The following is a 12,433-nucleotide window of genomic DNA, read 5'->3' as shown; positions in this document are numbered from 1 at the left end:
GGAAAAAGGAAAGGAGACTAGTAATATCTAATATCAAATCATTAAAAGAGGAAACAGCCATTAGTTTATTGTTTAAAGCATTGGAGACCATAAGAGCATCAGTTTCCACAATCGATACTTGTAGTTGTAATTGAAGAGCCCAATTAAGGCTGAGGAACATAGCTTTAGCCTCCATTTCGTGCGAAGAATAGAGACCAACAGTCGGCATGGAGAAAGCTGCAATGGCACGGCCTGAAGAGTTCCTTACAACCGCCCCAACACCAATAGTATGCTTAGTTGTATCTATGGCAGCATCAATGTTCAGTTTGAAGAGACCTGGGGGTGGTGGCTGCCATCTAGCAGGTGAAGATGCAACCGCAGGAGCCATAGTTGTAGAGGCAGGAGAAGCAGATTCTGGTTTTTTGTATCGTAGTTGTGCCGCTCGATAATTGTTCAGATAGTTGGAAGAAAAGGCAGCAAGTGATGCAGCAGGTTTGGCCGATTTACCATGAACAACTTGATTCCGCTCAGCCCAAATGCACCAGAGAGTACAAAAAATCTGCTCCATTTCAGTTTTTGAGTGTATAGTGGAGAGGTGTTTAAGGTAATCTCCCTTATGTAAAGCAGTAGCCAAGTTCCAATCGAAAGTTGAAGAAGCATAACGCCAAACAGCCGTGGCATATCGACATCCAAAAAACACATGTCCAATTGACTCCCAAGCATTACGGCATACCGAACAAGTAGCGTCAGTAATAACCTTCTTTTTGACTAAAGCTGTAGCCACGGGAAGAGCATCATGAATAACACGCCATGCGAAAATCTTAACCTTTTCTGGTAGTTGCAGCGACCAAAAAAATTTCCACCAGGATGTGTCGTTTGTGGAACTTGATGAATTGTTCTGGTCTGCTAGCTTAGTTGCAAAGTGGTATCCTGAATGTACCGAATATACACCATTAGTACTGTGATGCCATATCAGTTTGTCAGAGCTAGGAAAGTAGCTCAAGGGGATGGTAAGAATCCTTTCAACATCTGTAGGGTGGAAGCATTGTTGAAGCAGATTAACATTCCAATGGCGTTCTTCAGTAATAAAATTGGCCACCACAGCAGTCGGAGGTCCTTGATATAGGTATGGCAAAAAGGAATTAAAACCTGGCACCCATGGATCAGATCCACAATTGATATTTCGACCCTCTCCAACCTTCCAACGCAAACCAGCCAGCAACAGTTCCCTTCCATAAAGAATACCTTGCCAAGATAGTGAAGGTGAATGACCATGAGGGGCATCTTGGAAGGAGTTGTGGGGGAAATATCTACTCTTCAAAAGTCGGAAAATCATGGAGGATGGGTTTTCTAGAAGTCTCCAAGCTTGTTTAGCTAAGAGAGCTTGATTAAATTGCTCAAAAGAGCGGAAGCCCAAACCACCTTCCAATTTGGTTTTGCAAATTAATTTCCAGTTGCGCCAATGAATTTTAGAGCCAGATTCCGTTCGTCCCCACCAAAAGTTAGACATCATTGATTCTAGTTGGTTGCACATGGTAACTGGGAGGCGGAAACAACTCATAGCGAAGGTTGGAATAGATTGAACCACAGCTTTTAACAAGATTTCTTTTCCACCCGCTGAGAAAATTTTTTCATTCCAACTATTCAATAACCTCCAAATTTTGTCTTTAACATCACTGAACATGAGTTGTTTATCTCTTCCAGAGTAGGCAGGTAACCCCAAGTATTTTTCATGACACTCACAAATCGGCATGGAAAGCGTTCTATGGAAAAAAACTTGAGCAGCCAATGTAGTGTTTGGTGAGAAGGACATTACCGATTTGTCAGCATTGAGAGATTGACCAGACGCCCGATGATAAATATCCAAGACTCTCTTGATGGCAAGGCATGACTCCTCATTAGCATAACAAAAAAGTAGGCTGTCGTCCGCAAATAGTAAATGAGAGATGGGATCGGATCTTCGTGTCAGCTTATAACCATGGAGATGACCCATGTCTTCTTCTTGTTGCAACAAACGAGAAAAACCTTCTGAACAAATTAAAAAAAGGTATGGTGATAAGGGGCAACCTTGCCTCAGCCCTCTTGTAGGAATAAGGGAACCCGATGTTTCCCCATTCAATTGAAAAGTGAAACTGTTCGTTGACAAACAAGTCATGATAAGTGTGATCCATTGGCTGCAGAAACCCATTTTTTCCATTACTCGCTGGACAAAACACCACTCAACCCGATCGAAGGCCTTACTCATGTCCAATTTCATTGCAGCAACTCCCTTTCGTCCCGTAGTTCTGAGTTTGATTCCATGTATAAGTTCGAAGGCCACCAAGATATTATCAGTAATGAGACGGTTTGGTAAAAAGGCGCTTTGGCTTTCAGATATGACATGAGGGAGAAACACCTTAAAGCGAGCCACCAACACTTTAGTGATAAGTTTTGAGATAACATTACAGAGACTAATTGGTCTGTAGTCCTTCACATAGACTGGTTTTTTTTTCTTCGGAATCAAAGTGATGATGGTGGAGTTAAGGGGAGTTGGGTCAGCACCGTGGTTAAGAATGTTTAGAACAGCAGCCACAACGGAATCGCCCACAATGTTCCAATTATTTTGATAAAACATTGCCGACATACCGTCAATCCCGGGGCTTTTATCAGAGCCCATTGAAAATAAAGCTTCCTCTACTTCAGACCGAGTGAAAGGTTTGGCGAGTTCAAAGTTCATGTCATCAGTGATCGTACATGGAATTGCAGTAAGAACGGCATCAAGCGCGGGTAAATCCACAGGCTGGGATTGAAATATTGCAGCAAAGTAATCTTGAATAGCCTCTGACATTTCGTGCTTTGAAGTGACTTTAATTCCGGCTTCAGTAGTGATAGAGCGAATTTTATTATTGGACTTTCGTGCAGATGCTTTGGAGTGGAAGAACTTGGTGTTTCGGTCTCCCAACTGAAGCCAATCTATGCGGGATCGTTGCTGCCAGTACATTTCTTCTTGTTCAAGAAGATCATCAAGGACTGATTCATGTGCTTTGAGAGAGGCGGCTGTAGCTTCAGATTGTGTATTTAGATTATTCAGCGCTGCCACCGAAGCTTGAGCATCAGTAATTTTTCGTTTCATATTTCCATACTTTCGGATGTGCCATCGTTGAAGGTGAACAGCACAATTGTCCAATTGCTGAATGACATTTGAGATGGGATCAGTAGCAAAATCATTACACCAGCAGTGATTGATAATTTCTTTGCTTTCAGGGTCAGCAAGCCACAATTTTTCAAAGCGGAATCGAGTGTGCGGTTTGAGGAGGTCATGATCATGGGCCACGGCTTTTATTGTTGCAGAAATAGCTCTGTGATCTGATGTGAAAAAGTCGAGATGTACTACTGGAGGTGATTCGAAATGTTGATCCCAAAAGGTATTTGTGAAACACCAATCTAATCTTTCTTTGATAGTGATGGTGGCTGTTCTATTTTTAACCCATGTGTAATGGTTTCCTTCATATGGTAGCTCCTTCAATTGACAGAGATCAAGAGCCTGACGAAACCCTTGAATTTGTGAGTCATTACGCAGAGCTCCACCAGATTTATCTCTTTGGGACAAAATTTCATTGAAGTCTCCAATGATAATCCAAGGTGAAGTTGGAGCAATATCGTGTAATCTCTTCAAAAGTGTCCATGATAGTGCTCTGTTTGATGTTTCAGGGGCTCCATAAAAAGAAGAAAAGTGAAAGGAGGGACCATCTTCAAAGGACATGACACAATCAAAGTAAGTAGGACCAAAAGTGTTAAGGGAAACATTAACATTGTCTTTCCATAGTAGCATAAGTCCACCACCAAGGCCAACGCGTGGTGATTCCAGACCGCAACTGAAGTTTAATGATTGACGGAACCGTGAGATAGAGTTGTTACTAAGACGAGTTTCCATAAGAAAAAGTACTTGGGGTGACTGCTGTTTAACAAGCAGTCGCAAATGTCTGAACGCTTTGGGATTCCCCAGCCCCCTAGCGTTCCAACTCACGATTTTCATGGTGAAGAGCGGGGTTGCATCTCAACCTCCGCTGATTCGTCAATGAAACCATCAGAATCCATTATTAGAGAGGAAACAAAATGGTTTGAGCTATCTCCTTGGGACGAAGAAGGAGCAGCCATGGAGTCGTGTTGGCTACGGCACCGTTTTAACAATTGTCGCATAGAAAGTTGGTCCTGCTGACGCTTTGATTGCTTGTTTGGGTTATAGTTTTCTTTGTCAACACCAGAATTGTGGTATGTGGAAAAGGATCGGATGGTAGGAGGGGTAGTGGAGAAATGGGAGTTGTGATTTGGCATTGGGAGAGAATTGAGAGGGATGTTTGTATGAGGGAAGTAAGTTGTTGGAGGATAAGTGGCTACAGGTATAAAAGAAAGGTGTTGAGTTCCAATATCAGGAGTGAAAACATTGTCTAAATGTATTGTGGTAGAACTGGTGTGGCTTTTCAGATCAGCGGCAAGTGTAGTAGGATGGATGGCATTATGTGTAGTGTTGGTGGAAGAAGGGGATATGCCCTGATGAGAGGAGATAAGAGGGGTAGTTAATTGATGGTTGGAATGATGGTCTGGAGTTGGGCGATGGTGGACAGCAGTAGAAGCAACAAAAGAAGGATTAGGAGAAGTGGCATTCGGCTGGTGCAAAAAATTAGGAGAGGAAGGCAACAACAGTGGAGAAGAAAGGGTCTGGTTTGAGGTTTCTCCGTGTGATAAGGTTTTTGGTTGAGGGGAGAACATTTTGTTAAGTTGTGGGAGTGACGTAGTGATGGAGTTTCGAGCAAGGCGAGTAAGAAAAGGCCAGGCATTCCCTTTTGAGAAGTCTTGTCTATATCTGTCATATCCATTATTGGGTAACTTAGCACCTTTCATCCAAGGGCCATATTCAAAATCATCATTGTTTCCATTATCCATTCTCTCCATAAAAGCCACACATTTCTCAAATGGATGACCAAGACGACCACATTCAAAGCAAAATTCGGGTAGCCTCTCATAACGGAAATCAACCCAGAAATCATCCCTGACTCGTGGTAGACTAATCATTCGGCCTCTAAGCAAAGGCTTTGAAATAGGGAGTTTCACACGTATTCGCAAGAAGGGACCCCACCCTTCATCAAGGGAGTCTTCATGGACATCAACAAATTCACCAACAATATTACCAAGTGCCTTAGCAAGTGATTTTGATTTGCTAAGGAAAGGAAGACGATAAATTTGTACCCAAAATGGTGTGAAAGCCAAATCTGTGATTGAGACATTTTGCAGAACATCTGGCGTGTACATTACAATGAGATGGTTTTGAAAGTGCCATGGTTCCTTATTTAGAACTCTTAGTTTATCACCTGCACATCCAAAGGTAATTTTGAACATATCATCACGAAATTCAGAGACAATAGTCAGATAACGGCCTTTCCAGTGACTTGACATTTGGCTGATGAAAGTAGGCTTATGGATGAAAGATTCAGTAACAACTCGGGCAAGTAATACATGGCTTTGGTTTGAAGCAGTTGCAGTCGTGGCAGAGGAGTCCTCGTCAGTGAGGACAAGGGTTGATCTTTCCTCATCAGTAAGAGAAAGATCATTTTGGATTGAGTGCAGAAGAGGGTCCATGATCGGGATGAATAGGCGGCTGAAAACAAAAGTATAGCAGGGAGTAGGGGAACTGGGAATAGCGTATCGTGAGATGAAGAAGGAAGTTACTTAAGCAAGAACTGCTCTAGATCAAGGAGAAAAGGATAAAGCAAGGTAGTTGAGAAAAGAAAAGTGGTTAAAAACCCATAACGGCAACAGACCTAAGAAAGGCACCATATATATGTTTTTAATTTTTACCTTACTTGGACCACATTTTTGTCACCTTATTAATACTATTCATTGATTTTGAATAAGATATATTTATAAGATATTAAAATAATATAAATAAAATTAATTATTTTGTATATTTTTATAATGAGCATCAATGGTAATATTTATTTTCATAGTCAATTTGCACCTTGTGCATTGGAGCACAAATACAAAAAATTGGCCAAATATAGTTTTATGGTATATTTTGGACTAAATTTAACCTATAATATACACAATCTATTGGAGATGGTCTTAGAAAATTTTCCAATGCTCATTTATAACATGTATAATTGATATAAAATTAAGTGGGAGTGATTTGGAATGTTTTGGAGAACAATTGACAAAAGTTGAAGAAATTGGTAACTAGTAACCAGTTACTGTATATATTTTTCAACTTTATCACGAGTGTTGATTTTTGAACGTTGGCATTGCTTCTAACATATACCCATTAACCTCTAAATAACCTAATTAAGTCTATTTACAGTTAATTAAAAAGTTGGTAACAATATGGGGTATAGAGTGCTTGTATTTCAAAGTGCGGTATCCTTACACTATAAATATAGGTTTTGGTTCACTTTTGACATACACTTGTTTTCTATTTGTTGAGCACTCACTAGCTAGAAAAATATCTAGACTTGTCTATTCCCAAAAAGATTTTCACTTTGTTCCCTAATGTTTGGTAGTGAGGAAAAATAAACTTTTGGACAAAATAGACACCAATAGAACTTAGGAGGCGTTTGGTAATGAAAATATAGGAATAAGAATAGGAATGAGAATAGGAATAGGAATGGAATAAAATTTAAAATGCATAAAAAAATTGATAAAAAAATCATTAATTTTTTTTCTTATTTCATAGGAATGATCATTCATTTCTTTTTAAAATGGAATAGTCATTCCACCAAAATAGTAGAAACAACATTCTATTGGAATGACATTCCAATACTTTAAAATGCAACCAAACAAAGGAATGAAATAAAAATTGTTTCCTTTCCATTCCATTTCATTACATCCAACCAAACGCTACCTAAGTGTAACTATATGTTCTTCCATCACATGAAGATTATTTTTACGGGCATAAGGCCGGTTAGGGTAAATCTAATTAAGAGTGATACTAATTAGGGAAATAATAATTAGTTAGACAAAACAAATAATAAGAGAAATTTCCACAGTGGGATTAAAGTCTTTTTTAAAATTAAAAACTAGATTAGTATCCATGCACATGCATGAATGTATTGGATCAAGAGCCAAGTGAAATTAATTAATTAAGAAAGACATCCTTAATTATTATAAAACTCATCATGACGCAGTCATTATATACGTACGTGAAGTCCACGTACTATAATTTTTAGTTCGAAGCAAATAATAATAATAATTAAAAGGTGTGTGATCAAAGTCAAATGAATTTATTAAACCCATCTTATATATATAGTATTAACTAATTAGCCACTGTTATATATTATAGGCTAATCGATCAAATTTTATAGCTTCGATTTAACTAAAAATTATATATATGAGATTGTACAAATTAAAGTATTAATTGGATCTTGATCTTTTTGTAAAATATAAATGGTTACCGATTCTTTTTGTTAATATTGATTTTTTAATAATATAATTATCTTTAAGAGTAATTTGTGGCATAAATATTTAAGTTTAATTTTTAGCAGTTATAATACTTAACTCTGTAAGTACCTAAGCGTTAAATATTAAGTCATTATATACGTGTTATTTTCTTATTAGTATATATTATTTTTTAAAGAGTAATTTGTGGTATAAATACCTAAGTTTAACTCCCAATTGCAAATAAATACCTAAGTTTAATTTTTGGCGGTAATAATGCCTAAGTTATAATTCTAGAACTTTTTTAGGTACCTGATTGTTAATTGTTAAGTAAATTGACACGTGGCAATTCATAATTGGTCCAAGTCATTAAATTTTTATTTCTTTTAAAAAATTAATTAAAATATACCAATAAGAAAATAGCATGTGGATAATGACATAATATTTTAACGGCTAGGTACCTACAGAATTCTAAAAATATAACTTAGGTATTATTACCGCCAAAAATTAAACTTAGGTATTTATTTATAGCTGAGAGTTAAACTTAGGTATTTATGCCGCAAATAATTACTCTTTTTTAAATAAAACTTTAATGACTTTGACCAATCAAAAATTGTCACGTGACAATTTACTTAACACTTAACAGTAAGTATTTATGCCGCAAATTACTGTATTATTAAATTAAAATAGGAAAATTTATATAAAGTATTTAAATTACATTTATTTTATATTTTTACACTTTTTTATTATTTCTTTTTATATTTTTAAAACAATTAATTTCATATTACCGCAACATTATACAATATTTCCGCAATGTGAAAATAACATCCTTTTATTTCAAAAATAATATTCAATAATAATTTCATTGTAGATATTTGGTCTCTTTAGCATTTCTCTAATACGTACTAAAAGATATTATTATTAGGCACCAATAATATCTAATACTATTATAAGATGACATCCTATAAATAATTAATGAGAATTTTCTTTTAACTATATATAATCATTATTAATAAAATATTTATAAACAAAATAAATGAATAAAATATGTAAAATTTAATATTATAAATAGCGATGGTGATACTAGTCATCACTAATGCTCTTAATTAAAAACTTAATTAAAAATAGGACAATTTATTTTGATTTATTCCAATATATATATTTTAAATGAATTAATTTGCTTTCACATATAGTCTAATTATTATATCATTAATTAATCACTGTACAATTAGGTTATCCTATTAAATGACATTTATAATGATGTTTTATTGAGTGTACGAATTCTAAGTATCTTGACAGTTGTAATTAGTTAGTTTAATTAATTATTAATTGATTAATAGTTTCTGTATATCATTATGGTGATTGCTATATTATATATATATATATGTATATATATTTGTTAATATGTTGTATTCTCAAAAAATATACAAAAGCTTTAATTTTCTCTGAAAAGATCAATTTCATTTCTTCTTAATTTTTCTCCAAATGTATACAAGATCATATATATATATAGACTATATATATAGTATAGATGGCCAATATTCAGATAAACAATAGGGTTGCTCTTCGATCTCTCCAATCCTAAACCAAACATATATATCATCTTGTAAGTCTCATATATATATATATATATACATTCCCATATATATAATGAATAATATATTATTAATAATTATTAAAATGGCTAGATAAACGCCGCATATAATTAGGTGTCCACTGTAAATGTTCTAAAATCCATCTTAGCACAGGGTGTGATCAAAGTCAAATGAATTTTTTAAACCCATCGATCTTATATATATAGCACTGTCATATTATAGGCAACCAATCAAATTTTATAGCTTATTAGATTATATATGAAGATTGTACAAATTAAAGTACTAATCGTCTCTTGATCTTTTTGTAAAACATATAATAATTAATAATGGATGATATCATACATGATTTTCATTAATATATGTTTATCTATATATATGAAAACACTATGTTTCGTTAATAATAATAATGTCATTTTAGAAATACAAATATATATATATATATTATATATATCTAATAACTATATATTAGGTGTGTTATTGTTGCCCATATCTTCGTTTTCAATACATGAAAAAATTATAACTAAGTTTTTTTTTTTTTTTTTTTTTTTTTTTTTTTATATATATATATTACAGTTTAGTCAAGTTTAAACTGAAAATAAAGTCCAATTTTTTTTTTAATTGCAAGTTTATAAAAATAGTTTTGTAAATGGATGTTTGAACTCAATTTTCATCAAAATTTGCAACGTTCTCGCTTTGTTCTTAATCGCACACTTTTTGAGAAAATTTTCCTGGAGATGATCACCTATCTTAAAATACTCTCGGTCAAGCATGTTTAACCGTGAAGTTCTTCCATGATGGGCTGTTGAAAAACAAAATGCACCTTGTTGATATAAGTAGTAGCAATCAATCTATTTAAAGCATCTTCAATTGTGTATTCCATACCTACACAGTTTCATAATCATCCCATCACTACTTAAGAAATGTCACTTTTACCAGCACAGTTCGCTACTGCGCTGGTAAAAGTAACTTTTACCAGCGCATTTCGCAAACTGCGCTGGCAAAGAGATCAAAGTTTTACCAGCGTACATTTGTAGTGGCTAAAATCTAACTTTTACCAGCACATTTACGCGTTGGGAAAAGTCTTTTTTGCCAGCGCTTTTCATTTTATGTTGGCGAAAGTTTTAATACCAACATTGATTTGCCAACCCCCTTTTGCCAACACATCATAGGTAAATTCTATTTTACCAGCGCAATACCAACTTTTGTCAGCACAAAAATGTGCTGGCAAAAGTGACATTTCTTGTAGTGTATTGACCTTCTCCAGACGTGTGGGATTGCATACTTACTTGATATTTCTCCTTACAATCACGAGACAACTAACGGTCACAAAATTGACAAATATTTGCTATAACTATACGTCATATATATAAAATTAAATAATATAATTTTTCAAAATATTAATAATAAAAAAAATCAATAAATATGAACAAAAACAATACCCTTATATAATTTTTTCCATATTATGTATAAATATTTATGTGAGTTCAGATCTACCTGCTACCTTAAAAATTTGAAGATATCTCAATAGACTTTCAATGAAGTTTAATTATGTACGTATATATATAAAATAACATTTTTAGGTTTAATCGGCTGAAAACACGCTTTAACTAATCTATATTCAAAGTTTGACCCTAATAATAATGACACAATTTTCCAATGTTGAATTGCATTATAGTATTTAAATGAAATTGGAGCAGAAAATATAGGATATATATACAAAAAAAAAAAAAGACTTTAAAGCACATGCATCCACTCAACACACTACCCTTTATTTACTTCTCGACCTTAATTAACTCATAATTAAGTATATAATAATTTAAAATGAAATAAAAAGAAAACGAAAAGAAAAAAGATACCATGCTTGCATCATAACATGACACAATGCTTGCATCATAATGGCTTCTCCCAAGGTTGGAATGCCTTAATATAAATGGAAAATGGGAGAAGCCGATGGGTCTGCAGTGGTCGTTGGGTCCGTGGTTCGTGAGTGGGATTGCAGTGGTCGTGGAGAGAAGAGATCGAGGTGGCTGTTGGTTGTGCGTGGTGGTTGTGGGTTGATTCGTTAGGGTTAGGGTAGTTCTGAGAGCGAGAGAGAGAGAGAGAATGGGTGAAGAGAGAGGGACGGTTGTTCGAAATGAGAAGAGTATTTTGGAACTTAAGATAGATAAAGTGTACCAATTTTTAACAATTTGGATATATTTAAATTTAGCGCTTTAATTTAAGTACATAAATTATACATAATTAGTCAAAATTTTCCTTTTAAAATGTCCCACAAAAATACAGAGCTCGTGTGTCATGAAAAAATATAAGTTATGTTGTGCCGTTTCACATGTCAATAATTTTATAGGGTAAACTCAGTATTTTCATGTCATGTTACACTCGAGAAATCTGTTTCTCTAGACCAACTCAGTGGCTCAAATTGATCATATTTCACGTTTTCACATTTTTATGACAAATATTGAGCTACTTATTAAGCTAAATGTGATAGTTTCAATTAATTACTTTTATATAATTTCTCAATTACAATTCATATAAGAAATAATTATAATTATTAAATTAATTTTTAGTTTTTTTTTTTTTTTAATATATTGTGTTTTTATGTTAGTTTATTCGTGCTTACGTGTCCATATATAAATCTATATGTTTTTGTGTAGCATGTCGGCATACCCGACCAAGTCCATATATTTTCATGTCGGGTCATACTCGTACCTTTTAAGGTCATGTCAATTTCGTGCCATCTCAAAAAGTCTTACTGGTATTTATATATTACTAATATAAGGTAGTATTTTATAAATAATTAGTAATTAACATCATGCATTTCTCTATATTGTGTTTGGTGTACTTTAACATATAATTTGTTGCATCGATCGTTGACTCTTAAACTAAAATTTATATAAATAATGGACTCATCACATATTTACAGACTGTGTTAGGCTTGTTTGAGATGGAAGTTTTATTTATGATATTGACTTCCTTAATTAATTAATAATTAGTAAATTAATTAATTTCACATGGCTCTCTTGAATTGATCCAGTACATTATGCATAATGCATGCATACTAACAACTCATATAGCTAGTTTTCATTTTATTTTTTAAAAAATAATTACACGTAAATCATTGAGGAAATTTCCTACTTTCACAATATTGTCTAATTATTATTATATTAAGAATAATTACTCACTCAATCAATTATGTCTATAAATAGCCATACCCTTTGGATTATAAAGATTTTAATTAAGTACAAACAAGTCATAATTAATCATAATCTTAAAAGAGTATTAATTATTTGGTACTGAAAAAGATGGCCACAGTTCAGATGAACAACTTTGGTTCTCTATCTCTAATCTCTTTCAACAATATAATCCCTAAGCCAACAATGATATCATCTTGTAAGTAGTCTCATATCTCTAGTTCATCATTTCCATTAATTAATATATTTATGTGTATATATATG

At 33.9% G+C, this 12,433-nt stretch overlaps 1 protein-coding gene across 5 annotated transcripts in view; it reads left to right on the top strand.

The window, feature by feature from the left end:
• Positions 1 to 8,792: 8,792 nt before the first annotated feature.
• The window catches only part of LOC115721045 (uncharacterized), a 67,435-nt gene continuing 63,794 nt past the window's right edge, over positions 8,793 to 12,433 (top strand). For 2 of the 5 annotated variants that reach the window (XM_061109850.1, XM_061109851.1), the window contains exon 1: positions 9,590 to 12,368. In XM_061109850.1, the coding sequence (XP_060965833.1) occupies positions 12,281 to 12,368 (88 nt within the window). In that variant the 5' untranslated portion in view covers positions 9,590 to 12,280. Of the gene's footprint in view, positions 8,990 to 9,589; positions 12,369 to 12,433 lie in introns of those variants that run through there. The other 3 variants (XM_030650277.2, XM_061109852.1, XM_061109849.1) reach the window with 3 other exon arrangements.

This window comes from Cannabis sativa, chromosome 2 (genome assembly GCF_029168945.1).
Source record: "Cannabis sativa cultivar Pink pepper isolate KNU-18-1 chromosome 2, ASM2916894v1, whole genome shotgun sequence".
Lineage (NCBI taxonomy): Eukaryota > Viridiplantae > Streptophyta > Magnoliopsida > Rosales > Cannabaceae > Cannabis > Cannabis sativa.
This window is presented reverse-complemented; position numbering and strand designations above follow the sequence as displayed.